Source organism: Populus euphratica, unplaced genomic scaffold (genome assembly GCF_000495115.2).
Source record: "Populus euphratica unplaced genomic scaffold, PopEup_1.0 scaffold211.1, whole genome shotgun sequence".
Taxonomy (NCBI): Eukaryota; Viridiplantae; Streptophyta; class Magnoliopsida; order Malpighiales; family Salicaceae; genus Populus; species Populus euphratica.
In genome coordinates, this window is record NW_011500020.1 from 1 (window position 1) to 23,950 (window position 23,950).

Sequence of the window (23,950 nt, forward strand, 5' to 3'; positions counted from 1 at the left end):
TTTTTTACCACAAGGCCATTATCCTAATCCTAGTGTCTATTAAAGTTATTTTTTATTGTCGTTATTTATGTTATTGTTGACTAGTGATGTTAAGAAACAATGGGAAAAGAAAGCAAAGTCATGTTAAGGGATGAAAAAAAACAAAAGGAAAAGAAAACGAAGTCACAATGTCTTGGCTTTTTTTCTACATTAGAAATTGAATTTCATATTTAATTTATGATTTTTTTTTACTTTTTTAGTGTTCTTTATTATGTTTCATTTATGATTTTCTTATATTTTCTTTAATTTGAATATAAATAATAATATTAAGAACAAAAACAAACATAAAATTATGAAAAAAACCTAAAAAACCAACTTTTTATGTTCCAAAAGCAACCAATGTTCCAATTAAACATGATACATGCCTCAAAGTATATAAAGTTTAAATTTGACAAAACATGATTAAACCTATAGATGATGGGGCGGATGGCATTTCTCACATAAATTTAAAAGACTCAGCTATCATCTTATCTTATCACAAACTTTAATATAACTATCAAATGTTGATTGAGGCTATGCTACGGGGTTGAATTATTATTTTTTTTTTAAATATTCAAAATAAAATTAATTTTTTTTAAAAGCAACCCCATAATAAAATGACAAACCAACTCAGGTCAACCCACCAGCCTTGTAGTTTAGATCATGATATTAGAATAACTTAGTAGAAAAAAAAACGAAGAAAACTACAAAACCCATTGTTGAAAAAAGTCAATATTGATTAATGAAATTAAAAATAAATAAATAATAATAAAAAAAAGATATCAAGTCATATTAACTTTGAAAATCCATTAATCCAAGTCATTAGACTAAAAGCACCCTACCTGAAAAAACCACAAATCTTAATTCTCAATTAATAAAATATTGAATGATGAAATTAAAAAAAATACAAAAAAATCCTAAACTCAAAAAATACCAATTAAAAAAATGAAGATAATGGATAATTCAAAGTACGAGAATCATAATTAAAACAAAAAAATACATAAGATGATAAGTACAAAATTTTGATTGAAAGTGACATTAAAAAAAATTAAATTAACAAAAGAATAATAAAAGAATGAGAACCAAATTAAAAAAAAAACATATAAAAAATTGAGATTGAATGATGAAATTGGAGACAAATTAAAATCTTAATCAATAACAAAAATTAAAAAAATAAAAATTAAAGTTTAAATATTAATAAATAAGAAACAACTCTAAAATTGTACATAACCAGCTGAGGTAAGAAAACCAAAAAAAAACAAAAGAAAGAAAATATTATTGGTATTGAACTACCACATTAATATCATCACTCGTTGCCTTAATAAAAATAAAATAATATTTTTAATAATGTAATAAAAAAAAATTATTAAAAATAAAAGTTTTGTAGAATGTTCCAATACAACATGTTATACAACAAAATTAATCATTGAATCCAACAAAACTTCCATTAAAACCTAAAATGTCAATTTGAGATACATTCTTTTAATGGATCGATTTTTTCTTCTTCTTCTTCTCTAATCCACCGTCCATGTCCTCCATTGCACTCATCAGGGTACAAATTAAACACCTAAACAATCAACTATCCAACTAAAGAATTTTAACCTGACCACTCTTTGGTTAATTATCATATATTATAATTTTACATGCATTTACTCATAAGCCCTTTTTAAAACTTTAATTATGAAAAAGTTATATATATTGCTCCTATAAAAACTATTATAATATTAAATATAATTGCTGTCATGAAAACTATTGCAGTACCAAATACGTTTTAAACAAAACGAATATAAGAGTTAAGGAGTTCCAGCAATTTGTTTTTTAATATTAATGATAAAAGTAAAATTTAAAAATTATTTTAATATATTTAAAATTACTTTAAAAAACTATAGCACACGCTCTCGGACACCCTTCTCATCTCTCGCTTTCTAATAAGAAATCTGACACACTCCCTCTGTTGAGTGTTCGCCTCCCTCTCTTTGTTTTCTGTGTTCAGGGAGGACTTAGGAGGAGGAACCTTGGCTCGCCTAGCCTTTCTTCTCATGCTAGTATAAAAAAAAAGACAGCTAAAAGATGGTGGCGGTTACATGTCCTCTTCATGGATTGAGCCCCCATTAAAAAGAAAAGAAAAGAGAAAAACAAAGAAAGAGGTAAAAGCAGAAGCATCAGCAGCAAGCAACACAATCACGTACTATAATATCCATCATTACCGGGAAAAATAGACTCTCCCCATAAGTCTTCCGTTTCTTCTCCTCTGTTAAGATGTTGTGAATATAGGTAGCATACAAGTGCTTGAAGCAGTGTGGTGTGGTAGCTATGAAAATGTTGAGCGCTCGGTTTTTAGTCTATATTTAATGCTATTTGGGGTGTACAAAGATCTGGGTTTTCTCAGAGAACTCAAATTTAGTGACATTCAACTAAGATCTAGCTTAAATGAGACGCACAAGTGAGTGATTTTTTCGGCTGGTTAAAGCTTATTTGAAAAGCGGATGAGGCTGAAATCGATCGTGTTTTGTAGCAAAACCGGTTTCGGTTGAGGATTTAGAAACTGGGTCCGTTTCTTTGCTTTTCTTGGCTTCCAAATGAACTTGTCTTTGATGGTTTAATAGTTTTGTCATTCTTTTTTGGGTAAGAGGGAAGGTAAAAAGGTGAAGAACAGGAAGAAGGCATGATAGTGTCATTGTGTGAAGGGAAGAAATTAGTGAAGATTGTTTGGGTTGTGGGTCTAAACTTGTTGCGATTGTGTTATTAAATCTCTCTCCCTCTCTCAGTCTTAATGAGGCACTCTTCAGCTGGTTTTAATCCACAAACCCACGAAGGTCTGTGTATTTAATTATTATTGCCTTTCTATTCTTTTTTCATTTCATTTTTGCTTCAGCTATAATTTTGGTGGCTGAGTAAATGAGATCTTGGAAAATCATATCTTGCTCGGTCGATATAATCCACACTTAAACTTTGACTAAGTTCTTTAATTTTTTTTCTTCTTTAATTCTGATTTTTCTAGTCTTATGTTCGGAGACCTTACTGTGTATCAAGTTTTGAACCTTTTCCAACGTTTTTTTTTTTTTAATTTCCCTCAATTTTCTCAGGGATCAAGCAGGCTGTTAATATAGTTCACCTTGCTGAATTTACTTCGTTTGGCTTTTTATTTTTTTCAAAAATATTTGCCCTGTTTTGGGGTTTGGGAGAGGTGATTTTCATTTAGTTTCTGTTTCAAAGCCCTTGTTCAGCATTCTTAGCTACTTTGTTCAAGCTAATTGGTGGCCATATATTTTTCAAATTTTTCTTCGCTAAAAATTGCAGTTTTTCATGTAATTTTATCACATTACTTTCGAATGGATTTTGCAGTGGAAAAGCGGGTGCTGAATTCTGAACTATGGCACGCATGTGCGGGTCCTCTTGTTTCTCTACCTGCTGTTGGAAGCCGCGCTGTTTATTTCCCACAAGGTCACAGTGAGCAGGTTAGCAGAACTCCGATTTTAGCCTGCTTACGTTCACCTATCGAGCAGATCCCTTTATTGTTAATGAATAATTATGTGTTTGGTAGAACGAGTATCTGAATATAGCCTACAGAGTCTGTCTCTTCCTTGCAGGTAGTTGAAATTTTAGAGTAATTCAGTTTGATCATTAACATCTAATGTGTAAATTACTAATATGACATAATACAAATAATCAACAATGTGTATGAGACAATCTCTGATCATTGTGGTGCTACTTAAGCTGATCAAGGTGCTCACCGATTCTCTTTAACATCTACTGTATTTATTAGTGCATATTGAAAATTGTTGTGCTTGTACGCAAAAATGTGTATCTGATTTTTCCTCGTTGTCACACTCTGTGTTGACTTGTGACTGTCAACAACTCTTTGTGCTTCATTTCATTTATATTGCAATGGCCTTTTATGTAGGTTGCCGCATCAACAAACAAGGAAGTGGATGCCCAGATTCCAAGCTACCCAAGCTTGCCTGCACAACTTATCTGTCAGCTTCACAATGTGACCATGCATGTAAGACTTGCTTTGCTTTGTTAGCTTCTGGTTCTGAATATTCCTTTCTTTCTTGAAGGCACATATTATTTCTCAATTTCAGGCAGATGTTGAAACAGATGAAGTTTATGCACAAATGACCTTGCAGCCACTAAGTCCAGTATGCCTTTTGTTTTTATTGGCCTTTTTCGTTAGTTATTCTTATGGATTACTCTATATGGGAAGCATTACATACCGACAATGACCCTGTTCTGCAGCAAGAGCAAAAAGATGCCTACCTTCCAGCAGATATGGGCACCCCTAGCAAACAGCCAACCAATTATTTCTGTAAGACTTTGACTGCCAGTGACACAAGTACTCACGGAGGATTCTCTGTCCCTCGGCGGGCAGCTGAGAAAGTGTTCCCACCATTGGTAAATATTCAATTTAACTATGGAAGGTGTCCATCAATTTTTCAGTTCTCCAACTCTGATGAAATCCTGACACATTGGTAAATATTCAATCTAACTATGAAATACAATCAATTTCCATCTACTGTTTACTTGCAGGATTTTTCTCAGCAACCTCCAGCTCAAGAGTTGATTGCTAGGGATTTGCATGATAATGAATGGAAATTCAGACACATATTTCGCGGTTAGTTTTTTAAAAAAACTCTGATTTTTTCAATTGAGCACCGTATTCATTCTTTATGTCAGTCTAAGTGCATCCAGTGGAGGCTCATCTTCATTTAGTTTTTTGAATTGATTGGGTTAAACACGATATGTGATGTACAGGTCAATAAACTACTGTGTATCAGATGATAAAAGTACTGAAACTAAGCAGTATTGTTTTTATGAATTATTGTCTTTCAAACTCATTATTTGTTTAGAGCTACAACTTATTAACTAACTGACTAATCTATGTTCCTCTTTTCCTTAACTCAATTTTTTGGTCTTTTGTTCGTTATGTCATTTGCCTGCTCTATGTCTACATTATTCTCTGTAAAACTTGCTTTTTGTATGAACTGATGGTGTAAACTATATTTTTAGAGCTTTTAGATTCAAATTTTCAGAGAACCATTCTAAATTGTTATAATTAATTGTTTTTTGAAATTTTTTTATCTTACGGGAATGATTCTAGTTGCTTACAACATATGATAGAAGATGATTCTATTCTTTTTGGAGAATATAAGCCAAACAATAAGTTACTCTTGAATTACAGGTTCCACTCTTAACAAATTTTGACTTCTCTTTAATCAGGCCAGCCGAAAAGACACCTTCTTACAACTGGGTGGAGTGTGTTTGTGAGTGCTAAAAGACTTGTTGCTGGGGATTCAGTGCTTTTTATCTGGTATGCTGTTGGTTAGCTCCACTGTATTGATACTTTTAATTTACTTTATATTGTGTGTTTTTAGTTTTATATAGTCTAACTGAACTTGGGGACACCAAGGGTAGAATCTCATCCTGATCATCTTAGCTACATAGTTTGTGCACTCTCTTGGAATTCCAGTGAATGTACATGGCACTATGTTTAGATTAGGAGCATAATGCACTGGCAATCTGGTAAAACATCCGCGGTCACAAGAGTCCCCACTGTATGTTATATGTAGTGCATGATGTGGATTTTTTAAGAACATCCTTGCTCTTTAAATTGTATGTATATGATTTTCTATGAACCATGCATCTTGTTAGTGTTTCAATTGGAACCTGTTTCTGTTCATCAGGAATGAAAAGAATCAGCTACTACTTGGCATTAGGCGTGCTACTCGACCACAAACAGTGATGCCTTCATCAGTCTTATCAAGCGATAGCATGCACTTGGGCCTTCTTGCTGCTGCAGCTCATGCTGCTGCAACAAATAGCCGTTTTACCATATTTTACAATCCAAGGTATGATTGTGCTTGTGAAAGTGAAATTTTAAATTACTTATCTGCGCTCTAAATTTTTGTCACCTCTTATTCAGGGCTAGTCCATCAGAGTTTGTCATACCACTGGCCAAATATCTTAAAGCTGTTTATTACACTCGAGTGTCTGTTGGCATGCGCTTTAGGATGATGTTCGAAACAGAAGAATCAAGTGTCCGTCGGTATGCCCTGAACTTTTATTGTCACGTTCATATATGATAGCTATGATTCTTCCATGATTGGGTTTTATCTTCTTGACATTTTGTTGTCAACGGGAGTGAGAAAAATCCTCGTTTCTTATTAGCCAAGGGTGACAGTAGATCAATGGCAAGACAAATGTTTGCCTGGTATTTCATTAGATGGTTTGTTGTCACATTCAGTTGATTAGAGTGAGAAGACATCATTTGTACCATATCACTTTTCTGCGCTTGTACTGCTACCTAATGCCTGCATAGGCTCTGTAATTTCTAGCTTATTTCTCTTGTTGTTTTGTTTTCCTTCTTAGTGCTAAATATTCTTTCCAAAAGGCATTTTAATTTTGTTTCAATGAAGACATCTGACAGTTGTTTATTATCCAGCTACATGGGTACAATAACTGGCATCAGTGACTTGGATGCTGTTCGGTGGCCAAATTCACAATGGCGATCAGCCAAGGTATGCCAAGAACAATCAGTGATGCTGATATTATTTATTTTTGAATAAAATAAATGCTTGGTACATGTAGAGTTTTGCCTTTGCCAAATCACCTTTCAAATATTTGCTTGCTATGTTGTCCAAAACTGTATCTTAATACAAATAGAGGATGTGCATGCAGGTTGGCTGGGATGAGTCTACAGATGGGGAGAGGCAGCCAAGAGTCTCTCTTTGGGAGATTGAACCACTAACCACTTTCCCAACGTATCCATCTCCATTTCCCCTAAGGCTCAAGCGGCCATGGTCACCAGGACTACCCTCTTTCCATGGTAAGCTTGTCTACACCATTTTGTGGGTTTGATGGATGCTACTATCTTATAAGCTCTCATTTTAAAGTACTTCCATGATTTTTCTGTCCTTCTTGTTCTTTTAACCTTTCACCTTTGCTGGGTTTAGGCATCAAGAATGATGATCTAGGAAAGAACTCGTCCCTTATGTGGCTACGAGGAGATGGAGACTGTGGAGTTCAATCTTTGAACTTTCAGGGAACTGGAGTTTCACCATGGGTGCAGCCAAGAGTTGATGCTTCCATGCTAGGTTTGCAAAATGATGTCTACCAAACTATGGCTACTGCTGCCTTTCAGGAGATGAGGACTCTAGATCCTTCCAAATCATCATCTGCATCCCTTTTGCAATTCCAGCAACACCAGAATCTCCCAATCAGGAGTGCTGCTTTAATGCAGCCGCGTATGTTGCAGCAGTCTCCTCCTCAACAGACCTTTCTTCAAGGTGTTCAAGAGAATAAACATCAGTCTCAGAATCCATCCCAGTCACACCTTATTCAGCAACAACTGCTGCATCATCACTTACTTGACAGTCCACACCAGCAGCAGCAGCAGCAGCCATTTCTGCAACAACAGCAACTGGCTGACCAACAGATCCCAAATGGTGCCTCTGCAACAATATCTCAATATGCTTCAGCCTCTCAATCCCTGACACCACCATTGCAAGCTATTTCACTGTGCCAGCAGCACAGCTATTCTGACTCAAATGGGAAGCCGGCGACGATCCCTGTTGTTTCTTCCCTGCAAAGTCTTTTGGACTCATTTCCTCCGAATGAATCATCTCATTTGCTAAGTTTGCCTAGAATCAATCCCTTGGTAACTTCTTCTGGCTGGCCCTCAAAGCGAGCTGCTGTTGAATCGCTTACTTCCTCCGGAGCTCCTCAATGCATGGTGACCCAAGTGGAGCAGCTGGGGCCGCTTCAGACAAGCATCACTCCTAGTTCTGTTTCTTTGCCACCCTTTCCTGGAAGAGAATGCTCAATAGACCAGGATGGTGGCACTGATCAACAAAACCATCTTCTATTCGGTGTCAACATAGAGCCATCATCTCTTCTACTGCAGAATGGAATGTCAAGTCTCAGGGGAGTTGGAAGTGATAGTGATTCCACAACTATACCTTTCTCTTCTAATTACATGAGTACTGCAGGCACCAATTTCTCTCTTAATCCAGCAATGACACCTTCAAGTTGCATTGATGAATCATGTTTCCTGCAATCCACAGAAAATGTGAGCCAAGGAAATCCACCAACCAGAACCTTTGTTAAGGTAACTTTGCATTTTGCAATTTGAATTAATGTTCCTTTCCGGATGCATTGTTGTGGGATTTATGGGATGCTTTTACATTTAGCATTCAAATTTTTAGTGTTAGTTGACTTAATTATTTCTCGATTATGAATGTATTCATCTAGAAACCTCAAGCAAATATTGTCATGGATGTTAACAATGTAATTGTTTACAGGTTTACAAGTCAGGGTCCTTTGGTAGGTCACTGGATATCACCAAATTCAGCAACTACAATGAGTTGCGCAGTGAGCTTTCTCGCATGTTTGGCCTCGAAGGCCAACTGGAGGACCCCCTGAGATCAGGCTGGCAGCTTGTATTTATCGACCGGGAGAATGATGTTCTTCTCCTTGGTGATGGCCCCTGGCCGTGAGTTTCTCACTTTTACTTTTGGCATTTTGGTCTGACACAATTTTCTTTGTTAATCTAAAGCTCAACTTAACTAAAATCATTGAACGCATTTGATCTGTATAATCTTTATATTTTTTATTGTAAAATGAAAGCATTTGATCTATAATCTTTGATGTGATATTGTAAAATATCTTAAGAAAAAGATGTAACAAGAAGAAAATGCCTTGTATAGATGTGCACGAACTTTGAAAGGCTAGATTCAGTAAATAACATTCATGAAATTGATACATATGCATGATGAACGTCTTTCATCTGGGAATTTCCATCTATTGTGTTCCAGTCTCCATCAGCTAAATTCCTGATCAATTTGGTGCTTTCTTATTACAGGGAATTTGTAAACAGTGTGTGGTGCATCAAAATACTCTCACCACAAGAAGTACAGCAAATGGGAAAACGAGGTTTAGAGCTTCTAAACTCTTTTCCAATTCAGAGGCTTTCCAATGGCAGCTGTGATGACTATGCAAACCGGCAGGATTCAAAATCTTTGAGCACTGGTATAACCTCTGTGGGGTCTTTGGACTACTGGACAATTTAAGAAGTTAAGATACCACTATTTCTTCTGTAATATCAGCTTCTCTCCCACCTCTTTCAGTTTCAGAGGTAAAAGGGCAGCGTAATCTTAGCGTAAAGTTTTCATACAAGCTATTACTGTAATTAGAAGATACTGTTTCTCGTTTTCAAGCTATTGAATGCCTACAGTTGATATTAGGAGACATATTTCTCAAGCTCAGCTGTTTGCTTTTGTTATTTTGCAGTCCATTTATTATGAGCTAAATCTTACTGTAGAATGAACGTCATTTTCCTGTGTCATAACTTGGCCTTTTATGCCCTGACAAAGACCTTGCTGGGTTTAGATGACTAGCTCATCTTGTAGGTGCCGGTACTGTCACGTGCTGGAGATTGATGGCGGCAAGGTATTGAAAAGTGAAATCCACTTTTTCTAGGGTTTGCATTAATGCGAAAATGGCCTGTCTTGTTAGGTTCTGGGTCTGGAAAAAGCTCCAGCCAGCCGCCCAGTCCCACCCTTGCTTTTGATTTGACCAGGCTACTGATGCTATATGCAATCAAGCCAAATCTGCCTCAATATCAAGTCCCAAAAGTCTGCTAATTTCCCTGTTCAATTTGGATAAACCAGCTGCGAATATACATAGACCGTCGAGTACTCTGCTCGGAATGAAAATCAACAAGGTAAAAATATATAGACCTGGATTGTTTTTTTCTTGAGGTCGAGGGGGCCAAGTGTTTGAAATTAACAAAATCAAGTTCTTTTCCGAGTGATTTGAGTGAGGAACGGAATAATATTTACAAAGAAATCTAGTAAGTTTCTTCTGGTGTTAGATTAAATAAAGAAAAAAGAGCAAATTCCTTGACCATAAAACTAATTTTCCAAGCTTAAGGACTCGTACAATTAACCTTGAGATTTCAAGAATGGCACTCGCAGGCAAAAAGTTTGCCTCGTGAGGCACGAGATATCCTCCATCCAAAAACCTAAACTTCACAAGATTCTACGTTCCCTTTATGGCCATGAGGATGATCTTTCAAGCAGTGAAAGGGAAAGGAGAGGAGAAAAAGGTTTAGTTGAGCTCTCCTTTTTTTCTGTGGGACTGCATGGGCCACTGTGTAATGGTGGAATTAAGCGTTTGTGTTTTGTGATGCATGTTGTGGGGCAATGAGTGTAGATTGGACTTTCCTGAGGATTGGAATGGTGACAAGGAAGGACGCTATCAGCAATAAGACGTAGGGTTGGCAATCCACCAACCCTCTCAGAAACCCTTTCGCAGCTGCGTGGGGAAGGAAGGAGGGGTGTCCTTTTTTCTTCTAGCTTGCAACGCATCAAGAAATTGATTGAATTGACCTCTGCCCCGTCAAGTTCATTTTTTCTTTTGATAATCTGGATATTCAGGAAATCCTGAAATTAATAACTATATAATTCTATCGATGTTTAATGATTCTAAGATTTATAACACTTAGAAATAATAATTTTTAAAAAACAAACTCAAATCATAACCAATTACACTACACTACTCAAGATTTGTCAAGTTAAAAATTGATGCATACAAGCCTCGCCTCTCTATTCCCTTTCCCCATCAACACAGGCGAGATGAGCTTCGCCATGGCATTGCTGTATTGTCTTGACTGTCTGAGATCTTAGCTCTCAACAAGGAAAGGCTCGAGTTCGAAAATGCTCGTGGAAAGATGACGACTCATTGAGTTACAATCACAGTCCCATAAGCTCACGAGGATCTTCCAACTTGCATGCCTTCTCGAAGATTATGGACAGAGTTTGTTCAGACCATAAAATGACTCGGCATCGTATAGGAAGCCCAGAACGCCTTCCTCTTACTCTTGATTATGCATTCTTCGGCAATCTTACTTCCGCAGTTGTGTCACAGTAAACCTTCTATTCTTAAGAATTGTCTTTGTTAGTCCTTCATTTATATTCCATTGCACAAGGTGTTAAATCCTTTCTTTAACTATATAACATGATGACTAGCAGGCACTGGATACTAAATGGATCGCCCACAAGATCTATGCCTGGTTACGTGACTTGTGGGTTGGATATTTGTTTTTATAAAAAATAAAAAATAAATATGCAAGCTTTTTAATTTTTTTTTATTCTAATTATAAATTAAAAGGCTGATGATAACTATTTGTGTCAATAAATACAAAAAATAAAGTATTAATATATCAATTTAATTTTAGCAATTTGTCTAGTTTCAGGTCAAATAATTTTTTTTCCAACGCAAAAAATTTAATGTGCAAGTGTCATTAATATATTTTTTTATATCAAGTAAAATATATAACCATGAATCACAAAATCAATACTTATATATAATAAAATATAATAAAGATCATATACATCAAAAAAAAAATATAAAGTCTTAAAGCTAATTTTTAATATAACTAAAAAATAGAATGTTGTTGCAATTGCCACAATAAAATATCATTTCCTGAATTTGTCCAAAATAAATCTAAAAAAAAGTGTAAATAAAAAAATAAACAAAAAAATGGTATAAATAGACCCAGTGTAAATAATAAAAAAAATCCAAAAAAATATAAAGAAACAAAAAAAATAAAAAACATTAAAATCATAATTTGACACACAGGTTATACTTTTTAAAAAAACAAATACTAGGTATGCATATTGCTCCTATGTGATTTTTTACATAAAAAATTAAAAGTATCATTGGAAAAGCCTATATAATCCATCAGTTAAATAAATCAATAGCTATTTATTTATGCGATTATGTTGACTAAAATTATTTATTTAAATAAATAAAAGATAAACCCATACTAAAAAAACTCATTGCTTTAAAATGACTGAATAAACCCGCACCATAAAAAATATTACGAAAAGCCGAATACATCAAAAAATATAAGGAATAAATATTTGTCAATACAATAGAAACATATAAAAAAAGCTTGAGCAAACCTGACAGCCAACCTAGAAGAACAAATCAAACACATTACATAGGATATTAAATTGGAATGATCCTATGAATAGCAAACCAAAGAAAATACTCGAAAAAATCCTTTAAAAAATACCGAAGTCAACGCAAGCTAATCTTTCATATCTATAACTTAGATTATGAGACTAGGGTGACCCCATTAAAGACAAATCTTAAAAAATAAAAAGGCAAAATTCCTACCCAAACAAATATTGAGGGATGAAATTGAGAAAAAAATTAATACAAAAACAAAACAAATAGCAATTAAAAAAATTAGGATCAAATTCAACATACAAACCCACTAAAATTAAATGTTAAGGGAAAATTTAAGTGAAATTAAAAGATTAGGGATAGAATTGAAAAAAAAAAATCAATTAAGAAAATAATTATAAAAATAACAATTAAAAGAATTAACACCACATAAAAAATCAATAAAAAAATGTTCAAGGATGGAATTGAAAAAAAACAAATCAATCAAGAAAATAATTGAAAACAAAAAAAAGTAGCAATTAAAAAAACCATTTAAAAAAATAACAAAATCAAACAGTCATGAACGAAAAAAATAAAATCATATAGTCAGAAACAAAATTGAAAATAAAATTTAATTAGAAATAATCAATGTAAATAAAACAATTGCAATTAATAAAAAAATGATTGAATCAATGGTAAAAACAAATTGAATAGTTGTTATAATTTTTTGCATGGCTAGCATGTAATTCAAGAAAAAAAAATAAATAAATAAAAATCAATCAACATTAAACCATATCTCATAATTGTACACGTGTCACTTAAAAAAAAAAGATGCTGAGATATATAAAAAAATATGATGAAAGCCTGATTTCAACCATAATAGTTAATTGCATATACCACTTAAAAATAATAAAGCGATTGATTCATAACTCATAACAGACACATGTCTATAATTTTTTTTACATGTCAAAAACCAAAAATGCCTTCACAGCTAAAAAAATAATAACAAAAAAAAAAACCTTTATATATATTATGTTTTCTTTTTTTATATAAATAAAAACAATTGTTTTTATAATTCTGGAAATACCTAGAATAATATATGGGTGCTTACTGAACTGACCTGGCAAGGATTCCATTAGGAAGGTGAAGCTTGCTATGAAGGAAGAAAATACAGATCAAATACGACTTTCTAAGCAGCTAAAAGAAAGCCCTTTGGTGCTTAGGTGCATGTTTAGCAACGAAATAACCTGCAGCAGACGATGGATACAGTAGTTATGATGACTGAAAACAGTACCAAACACGGGAGGTGATGCAGTGTGGGGCAAGGGATCGATGAATGTGGGCATGGAGTGGGAGAAAGAATGAGCACTTTGAACTGTGCTTTCGTGTGTAGGAGTGATCATGTATATGATCGAAGCAGCAAAATGAACATGTAATTAGAAGAGGAGGAAAATCAAAACAGCAGAATAGGCGATGAGTTTTAGATACAAGGTAGAAGTTCTGCAAAGTTGCATGAAGCAGAACTGCAGGGAGTCCTGGGCGCCCAGCAAGAATAAGCTAGCTGGAAGCAAATGTAACTGATCTCAACACAGATCACAGTCAAATCAACTGAGATTATTAGCTATCCCAAATCCCCATGGAAACGTATCTCCCTAGCCAGAGAATCAGCTATCCCAAATCCCCATGGAAACGTATCTCCTTAGCCAGAGAAGGCCAGCAACCCCATGAAACAGCACCAAAGCAGCTGACATAAGCCAAGAAGAAGCCACGAAACCGTGTTTCTTCCTTCCGTTTTAGTTTATTTCTTTTATCATTGGTTCATATATTTTATTAAGAGTAAACATATTTTAAATTTTAAAATAAATTATGATATTCGAAAACATAGCTCATAACTTTTTTCTCGTATTAAAAATTAAATTTTATAATTTATTTTTATTTATTTTAGATCACAAATTTTGTTGGTAGCCAAGTTATACTTAATCATTTTTTTTAATTTATTTATTTATTTAATTTTATCATTAAATAATAAGTTAATTAAAAATTAAAATTTATAATTTGATTTAATTTACTTTCTATATGGTTTTCTATATGGTTGTATCAGTCTCACGACCAGAATTATGAATTTAATAAGTTAACCTAAATTGACTTAGATCAATCACATATATTATCATCTTAATATTTTTTTAAAAATACCATCTTGATTTTATTTTTAATTATACTATAATGTTATCAATCTTTTAGATTGTTTTTTTATTCACATAATTAACCAATTATATTAGACCAACCATCAGACAATTTAAATTTTTTTTCTACTATTATGCATTATATTTTTATTATTTATACTTTATATTCATTTGCATTAAATTTTAAATATTTTGTTAGAATTTAATATATTTTTACTAATAAAAATCCTCCAATGATAGAAATTAAATATTTTCGTCCCCTGTCTCCGTTAAATAATATAAAAGGACACATGAAAGTATAGCCCAACCCAAATCCACCCTTTGCCATCCCTAGTTTTGAATGGATCTACAGACATGGGCTCACAGAGCGCAAATAAATTAGCTTCAGGCTTTCGAGAGCGAGCAAAATGGGTTCGCATTCCACCAGTATATTTTGCTTTTAATTCCTCATCTCATTTGATTCACTTGCGTTTCATCTGAATCCAAGCTGGTCAATGGGGGGAAAAAATCCTTTCAACGAACATGCCATTCTTCAAGCTTTCCTGGCTCCTAAAAAGTTTATATTCGATACCAAAGTCAAAAACAATGACCGGAACTTGTGATTGTTCTCTTCTGAGCAGATTGGTTTTGCAAACTTGAAGAAGGCTTTGCTCCATTCTTAGGAATGTAAACAAAGACATGAGATTATGCTTATAGTGTGTAGCGCGAAGCAAAAAGACAGGCGCTGGGGTTGAAATTGCATGTAATAATGCGAAATCCGTCGCAGACGGCTGAGAGGGTAGTGAGAGGGGTCCAACACAGAGAGTAGTTTCAGATGAGAGCTCTCTGGGGTCTCAGCTGAGCATGCTAGCGTGCACATGCAAGCTTCACTTGAATATGAAGTGCACTTCGGGTAGAGTGTTCTTCTGCCATATCTTCAGTTGAAAGTAGTTCTCTCCTCTTATGCCTGTTCACTGAAAGGCTTGCGAGCCCGGTTTATTCAAAGTTTACACTATGATACCTGAAAGAAATTCAACTTGCTCAACAGAAAAGAGGGTCTCTTTGATGTATTAACTTACAAACTGAGGTCAGTCCTATTGAATACAAGATCGAGCAACATACACGGGAACACTCTATGGATCATTAGAGATCCAAAACAAGAGACTCCATTTCAGCTCAACAAGAGTACCAAGCAATTTATTTTGGACCGTTGCTTTCAGTAACATCAAAACCAACCACAGCAAATGTAATTAGATGATGGCATTCGCCCTGTTTGACGAATATATTCTGCTTGAGCTGCAGTTCTTTCTGCATCTTGATTTTTTCTAGCTTCAGCTGCTGCCCATTTTTCTTCCGCTCGCTGCCTTGTCATTGCGATCTTCTTCACCATCTTCGCATGTGCTTGGGCTCGCATTTGATCAACTTGAGCCTGAAAATAAGTCCACTTCAATCTTAGTCTGTAATACTTGATCACAACATTACAGAACTCAAAGCCAAAATCTATCAAATTTGATGACAGCACAAGTTCTAGATGGGCAGTAAATCATCTGTGATGCCTGGTTCCTGCCCTAGTGGTTTTGGCTAAAGACTAACCACATAGTTTTACCTTGTTATTAATACCAAGTCTTATCAGATTCTCAGTCTCCACCATGTTCTATTAAACAAGAAAAGGAAAAGGATGCAATATTGGGGTGAAGTTGTTTCTGCTAAATGTGGACCATCATTATCCAAATACCTCTATTCTCCGCATCTCTGCTTCTAGTTTCACTTTCCGTTGACTTTCCCATGCATGGATCTTGATTTCTTCACGTTTATATCTGAAATAGTTAAAAAATTCTTTTGTCAGATTCAAGTTTCAGAAATATCTTTTGCCAAAAGCTAATCAAAGCTCCCTATTTGTTTCAGGAGAACAATGACTTATGTCAAGTTTAGCATGGCTAGTCTCAACAGAGAAACCTTGCTGTGTGTTTAGATTGTTCAGCTTCCTCCCATGCAGCAGCACGTTTTACAAATTCGATTTGCTCGTTCTCCTCCATTTCAGTAGTTTCAAGTGAAGATGCATGTTTTTGCTGGTCATTTTTACTTGCCCAAGCAGCAATATTCATCTTGCCAAGCTGAACACCGAGGGCCTCAATCTCTCTCCTCGTCTTTAGTTTCAATTCTTGCTCAGTCAATTCTATTTTCCCATTTCCAGTGGCATGTTGTGCATCATCATTGGAGCAGTGACTGGTTGTTGTGGGAGCTGGTTCCCTTCTTTGGGGAGTAGATGGGATAGAAGAAGTTGGGCTGCGGAGTGGAGTTGTTGCGTCTACAGGTGTAGCAGTCCTAGAAGGCTCTAGACTTGTAACAGGGGTCATTTCTGTTCCCATATCCCTCATACAGACTGATCTTACAACAGGAACAACTGCAAGTTCATATCATCAAATCATCAAGAGAAATAACAGTAGATAAAGAAGAGGAATAAGATATTTGGGTAGCGGGAATTCAAAGTACAAATTTAAAAGACATGTAAATTCTTGCAGGAAAAGGAAAATAGACACCATGATTCTCTAAATTTACACAGACGAGTTGAAAATCTGCATCCTGACAGATTGAATATACCCACAAGGCAGGCTGCTACCTATCCTGTAGGATTTAAATCATTGTACGCCACAGTTAATTTGAATCATTCGAAGTGTTTATACTTGTACAGAACAAAAAATTTGTGTAGGTGCTAGCTATCTTAGCTAGAAAAAACACTTTGCCATTACCCCCAAGAGACTTGGAGCTCAATCTCCCTCTACTAGAATGAAAGGGGGGAAGATACATCCTGTTATGTAGCCCATCCATTTAACAAATTGAAGAAAAAAAAAGATGAAGAATAAAAAGGAAAGAAACACAAAAAAACAATCAGTATACATGCGTCTGGACTAACATTGTTGCCCAGAGATCCTCCACTCTAGTTCTGCAAGTCCACAAACCAGACAATTTACAAACTTGATTATCTGCCTCACACTCACAGACCACCATGTCCATTTCGCAGACAGCCTCTCAATAGTCGATTATCACTTCCCCTAATTGTCTGCCCACCGGCAACAGACCAGCCCTAATTCTTAGCAGGATTGGTAACTGACTGCAAGCAGACCAGAGGTGGAAGATATCAAGCAGATAAATAAGAAAGCAAATTCGACCTCCTCTTTAATCATTTAGATAGAAGGACATCAAGCGGAACAAATAAACTACCATCACCAAGATGCCATTATGAATCAATGAAACATACGCTGTCTTGGTGTCTTTGATTTCCTTCCACACAACACTCTTTTGTTTCAGAGGATGTCTTTTAATCCAAATCCATGACAAAGCAACAGTGAGAAGATTCTTATGTTAAAAATCAATAAAGCATATATGTGCACGGATTTACCTGCTGAATCTTGTGTTGAGATTTTTGTACAAGATAATTCCCTTTGATCCACTTCCTTCAAGTCTGTACTCTGAGCACATCGATCGACTATGGCGCCAACCCCATTTTCTTGACCAGAAATTGTGAGAGATCCAGGAGGAATGAAGGAGAATTTTTCAAACGCCTGTTGACAAGAAGGCAGACAGAAATCTACAAGCTTCGTGTCGGCGACCCTGCTATTTGATGACTTTGGATCATAATTTGACAACGCAGGAGCAACCCTGTCCACACTTGTTACTGGATTCCTATTAGCTTGGTTGTGTAAAGTATTATTCTTCTTAACATAATTGGGATGTACATTCTGCCTCTTCATTATCCATTTCTCTGCATCATTCCACTTAGAAGACATAGGCCTTGGGAATCGCTTTGAAAATTGATTGTTTACCGATCTCTCATTATGAAACTCAAAGCTGGACGAACTAGCATTGCTATCGTAATCAAGGTTCTCATCTTCTACTGTCCTGACAGGGTGAACTGCACTTGAATTACCCTTTTCACACTTTGAGAATGGCTGCATTTTAACACGACCAGCGTCACCAATTTCCTTGGGCACCGTCTCCACCGGCAGGTCAGCTTGGCAGAGGTCCAACACGGCCTCACTCGGAAAGTTAACAGATGCAACCTCAAAGCCGAGAGCTGCAACTGGAGAGCGTAGTTCAATATAAACAAACAAATAATCATTAAGGGCAACACAAGTTTAAAAGCTCAAAAAATAATCTAGTGATGAAGGAGAGTTATACCAACCTTCTTCACCGAAATCTCCACAATCGGAAGCTAATAAGCTGTTTTTGACAAATTCGTTATCCTGAAGCTTGGAGGGAGAAGTTCTTGAGGAATTGCTGTTTGACCCATCCTTCTTTCTGTGAAGGTGAGGTCCTACGAGCTTCATCCTCAGCTTGCTAGGAGATATTATACCACTCTGCATTTGATCAATTACGAGAAAAACACTATTACGCTGCTAACATACAAAATTAAAGCCATATTATACATTGTAAAGGTACTCATTCTTAAAGAGCAAAACATTCAAAAAACACATCTTCCCTGCACCTAACTTGGAGAAAACAAGATCGTATTCAACTTCCAAAAAAAAAATAGAATAAGAAATGCATTAAAGAAGTTAATTGGTAGAGCATGGGGAAAAGGGACATGAAAGAAAAACACATAAACACCAAAAAAAAAGAAAAAAAACAGCCATTAAGTTGAAGAACAGCCAGAAACAAGAAATGGGTGGTCATCAAAGAACAAAAAGACTCAAACCTGCACTTTGTGTATCCTTTCGTAATCCATGATTAGATCTCTTTCTTTCTGGGATTAGTTTGTCTCTCTCTCCCACACGGACTCAGCCTCTACTCATCTAGAAAGCAGCACCAGTCTCGATGGAAATGGAATGGGATATATGCGCCTGCCAAGTTTAAAGGGAAGTAGTGTCAGAGTAAATTACTTATTTGGTCCCTGTAGTGTTTATAAAATAACTAGTTACTTCCCTTTCTTGAAACATCTTATATTAAGTCCTTTTGAAAAATATTATTGTGTCAATTTTCATCATAAGTAGTTTTTTTTATCAAATATACTTCGACTCTATTTTTTTTTTCTTTTTTAAATTTTAAAAAAAATTAATTTTTTTCTTCAAATTAATGTTTTTAGATTATTTTAATGTGTTGATGTAAAAAATAAATTTTTTAAAATATAAAAATATTATTTTAATATATTTTTAAGTAAAAAATATTGTGAAATGTAACCACTAAAATCTGGGCTATTCATGATTAGATTTCCCAATCTTCTTAAGTACCACAAGAAAAATATTAATAGAGGGACCAAAATGTACTTTTCAAAACCATAGGGATTAGAATGTAAGATAATAAACATATAGGTACTAAATCGTAATTTACTCTTTCAGAGGGAAACAGACAGAGGTGTGAGCGCTGACCAGTCCACTGTGTGAATCAATTACCTATTCAATCAGTTCAAAGCTTCTCCCTCCAGATCTCTCCACGTCAGTGATGGCCCACCTTCGCATTCAATTTCCGGAGAGGGACCTACCTACTCCTAGTCAATCCAAATTGCCTGGTCGGCGATTTCTTACTTTGACCAGCCGATAATTCATTAGTGTTAAAGGAAGGATAAAAAGGGAAACGTGGAAAATGATTAAGACCAGGTTCTTGCAGTCCATCACGCTGAAGTGCTTTGCTTTTGCTGCCCTACCTTCCCTCGCTGCTCGTGTTATTATAATGACTCAATTGACGTCATTATCTTCCCATCAATCAATCAATCACCAAAATTTTAAATATATAAATAAATAATCTTGATTTATTCTAAATATAAATCTTTTTAACTAAAATTAAATTTTAAAAAATAAAAAATTATAACTTTAAAAAAATTATTTAAAAAACAATATGTACCAAGATATAAAAACACTAAAATTTTATTTGTTTATGTTTTAAAATTATTTTTAAATAAATTTCAACTTTTTTATTTTTTATTTGCTATAAATTAATTGTTTGGTATTTTTAGATTATTTATATATATTAATGTTAAAAATATTTTTTAAATAAAATATATTTTAAAATAAAAGTGATCATTTTTTTTCGGTTTAGTTTTTATCAAAAACAACCAAATCAAAAAAAAAATGAAACTGAACCAGAACAGATCTAAACTGACCGATTTTGATTCTATTTTTATCCAAAAAACCAAAAAAATCTATATACATTTTTTGAGCTTTTTTAGCTTTATAATGGGTTTTGTAATTGGGCTTGCAATTAATATTGATACTGTCTTATTTTCTTTGAAGATTCCAAATATATTTATTTTGTTTACCCCTAAATATTCAATTGTATAAAATTGTTATTGTCAAAATCTTATGTTTATTAAGTTTTTTTTCCACTAAATATTCATTTATATGAAATTATTAATGTTAATCTTGTGTTCAATATATTTTTTAACTTTCTAATATTTTTCTACTTCCAAAAATTTTAAATAATACACTCACAATTAAACACCAATAAGTTAAAATTGAAATTACAAATCATTGCCTTCAAAGGACTTAATAAAAAAAATAACAAATAACATGATCATAAAACACTCCAAGCCAAAAAAAAAAAAATCTTTATGTGCACATCATCTCAATAAAAAAGCACTTGAAAAGCAATGCACTTCTATTCTTAAAATTCATAATCTAGAATTATAACATGATAAATTAAATCAAAAGATATAAAAATAAAAAATAGTATTTATACCACACATTTTCAATAAATGCATCACAATTTATGAACTAATTATTATGCTTTGCTAAATGCAACTTTCCATCAAATTCTATAAAATAAAATATTAAACATGTTAGAAGAAAAATGTGTTAATTAATAGATTATAAAATAAAAGGTATAAGTTTTTAAGAAACATTACTTGATTCAAGATTTTCGTAGGTTTCAAAATCATTCATTAATGTTGTATTATTAGTTGAAATTGGATCATGATGTAACCAATTTTAACAACAAATAAGTGCTTGAATTGTTACTGGAGATAGAGAACTTCGAAATTAGTCGAGTATATGACCACCTGTGCTAAAAGCTGATTAAGAACCCACTCTGGATATAGGAATAACCCAGAACATGTTGTGCAACTTTTGAAAGTATCTTATATTTTAAAGTATTTATCTTTCACTAACCCAAAATATCTAATTTATCATCATCAGGATCCTCACAACTATCAACCAAATACTTCTCAACCTCATTTCTATTTTCCACACTATCTTTCTCCTATAAATGTCTTTTAAACCGGGCTAAAGTGTTAATATCTACGTCCATGGCATCAATAGCATCATTAACATCTTGTTTATATTTATTATCATCACCACTTCATCGGCTTTCAAATAAAACTCATACAAGCTCACTAAATTATCTTTCATTTTTTTTGTTAGCAATTGTGTTATGTCATAGTTATACAACTCACCAAAACAAAATTTCACATATTTTAACTTAAAATGTGGATCCAAAACATTAGCCATATACAATAAAAAATTCTGATTTACTTCACAACCCTAATACTTCTCAAACTTACTCATCATATTCATTGTTATTCCACTCAAAAGATTATCTCTATTTTTACACAATTACAATAAGTTTGTATGCATGTAAATCAATTCATTGAAAAAAGAATTTGATGTAACATGCAATGAGCCAGAAAATTTTAATGTAACCATATAAAAGATCTTTAAAAACTTCAGCAAACTTCTAGTATTTTCCCAATCCTCCAAAATAGGTACCTCTATATTTTTTTTATTCCTCTTTAAATCAACCTCTAAAAAACAACTCATATATCTAGGTTCACTTGACCTAACCTTACAAACACATTTTTAAACTTTTCAGTAGCTTTTAACATAAGACAAGTTGAATTTCATCGAGTTGTAACATCCAAACAGAATAATTTCTTACACTCTATATGCAACTTTTCTGTACACTTCTTAAATGCAAATAGCCTAGAAGGTGAAGATCTCACAAACCTAATTGCATTTCAAATCTTAAGAACCGAAATATTAATCTCCTTCAAACCATCACACACAATAAGGTTTACAATATATGCACAACATCTAACATGCAAATATTCATTTAACAATATATTAGTTGGCTAATCTTTCATCACATTCTTTAAATATGAAATAGTAATATTATAAGAGCTTGTATTGTCTACTGTAACAGTTAAAAGTTTATTAATCCCCCAATCTAACAAACAATTCTCAATAACTTAACTAATTGTCTCACCCGTATGATTGGAAACTTGACAAAAATTCAAAATTCTTTTATACAAATTCCACTCATTATCAATCTAATGATTTGTTAAAGGACATATAGTTAATGTTTTGAATTGATATCTATGTATCTGTTGTTAAGCATAATCGTTAACTCTTAAAAGCTTTCTTTAATCTTTCCTTCTTTTCAACATAAAATTTCAAACAATCTCTCATAATAGTAAAACGAGAAGGAATGTCAATTTAGGCTGCAAGGTCCTAGAAAATAATCTAAATCCCTTACCCTCCACAAAATTAAAAGGCAACTCATCAATTATAATCATTTTCACTGGTGTCTTTCTGCATTCATCATAATCATAACCTACTACCTTAAAAGTTTCCATAGTTTGATTTCCTAATTCACCCCTTGCTTTATTAGGTTCTAATACCAATTTTTTTTGCTTTTTATCAACCATAAAAGAAAACTTTTTACATACTTTTAAATGACTACATATATTACTTGTCTCATTAATAATAGTATGTCATATATAATCCTTTCTATAATAATTACATTCAGCTCTAGGGGTTGTAGGATCACCATCAAGTTTTGTAAAATGATCCTAAATTTGTGATTTTTTTTATCATCAACATTTCTTTTCTTTAACACAAGGACTTGAAGTTGTTTAACTTTATTATTCATGGCGGATCCTACAGTAGTTGATGTTGGGTTAGTATTTGGAGCTGGGGCATTAATTAATGTTGGGATAGTGTCAGTGGATGAAACATTTTGATTTTAAAAGTTTTCCATTTGTAATTACCAAATACAAACATGTTCATTATCACTTGCACAATTCTATTCAGCACTTAATAAACATAAAAATTAAAATCATGTTTAAAAATTAAAATGAAACAAATATTAGAAAAGATAAAGAGAATTAAGCATTCTGCAAATACCTCTTGGCCTTGATTAGAGGCAACTTCTTTGGAGCAAAAGTTGTCTCTCTTGTATTCTGTAATCTGCATGACATTAAAAAAGATATACATGTCAAAACAAGTTTAGAAAATCTATCAATGGAGGAAACATAATTCCAATCAAGATTATCCAAAACAGAATAATGAATACAATATAGATTCATAGAATGACAAAACAAAATTGAATAAAAAATCCATCAAAACTAAACTAGTTAGCAGAATCAAATCAATCAACATATACTTATAAACATAATTGTTTAAGGAGAGTGGTCTATCAAAACTAAACTAGTTAGTAGAATCAAGTCAATCAACATATGCTTATAAACATAATTGTTTAAGGAGAGTGGAGAGTAGGGAGAGGCGAGAGGGGACCAGTGGCGGGTGTTTTGGTACAGGAACGACCTTAACGAAGAGGGAAAGGAGGCGGGATGATGGGTGGCTCTAAGTGGGCAACATAAAAATTGAAACTGTGTTAAGAATTTAGGGTTAGCGAAGAGTAGACTGAAGAGGCAAGACTCGAGAGAAGAAAGGGCACGGTGTGACAATATTTTCTATTTATACTAGGATTCTTTTTTGAACCAATCTAGTTAACCCAGTTTCTGTATTACAAAATAAAAAACGGAACAAACTAGAGTTTTTCTACATAATCTAATTGATTTTATATTTTAATTCAGTTTTTTCAATTAA

At 33.7% G+C, this 23,950-nt stretch overlaps 2 protein-coding genes across 3 annotated transcripts; one reads left to right on the plus strand and one right to left on the minus strand.

Moving 5' to 3' along the window:
* The first annotated feature begins 1,920 nt into the window (after positions 1-1,920).
* LOC105141849 (auxin response factor 6-like) lies at positions 1,921-9,336 on the plus strand. 2 transcript variants are annotated; one of them, XM_011049221.1, is made up of 14 exons: positions 1,921-2,834; positions 3,364-3,476; positions 3,923-4,021; positions 4,104-4,160; positions 4,258-4,413; positions 4,549-4,633; positions 5,239-5,329; positions 5,703-5,867; positions 5,942-6,064; positions 6,461-6,536; positions 6,697-6,844; positions 6,966-8,125; positions 8,319-8,509; positions 8,879-9,336. In XM_011049221.1, exons 1-14 carry the CDS (start codon positions 2,792-2,794, stop codon positions 9,084-9,086), a joined length of 2,715 nt encoding a protein of 904 aa, XP_011047523.1. In that variant the 5' UTR covers positions 1,921-2,791; the 3' UTR covers positions 9,087-9,336. The 2 variants fall into 2 exon arrangements, with proteins under 2 accessions (XP_011047523.1, XP_011047524.1); XM_011049222.1 differs by having other exon boundaries at positions 6,972-8,125.
* Positions 9,337-15,150: 5,814 nt separating this feature from the next.
* LOC105141850 (Remorin family protein) lies at positions 15,151-18,946 on the minus strand. Its single transcript, XM_011049223.1, has 6 exons — positions 18,829-18,946; positions 18,316-18,490; positions 17,533-18,213; positions 16,089-16,536; positions 15,868-15,949; positions 15,151-15,561 (listed from the first exon to the last, which is right to left on the minus strand). Exons 1-6 carry the CDS (start codon positions 18,856-18,858, stop codon positions 15,358-15,360), a joined length of 1,620 nt encoding a protein of 539 aa, XP_011047525.1. The 5' UTR covers positions 18,859-18,946; the 3' UTR covers positions 15,151-15,357.
* Positions 18,947-23,950: the final 5,004 nt, after the last annotated feature.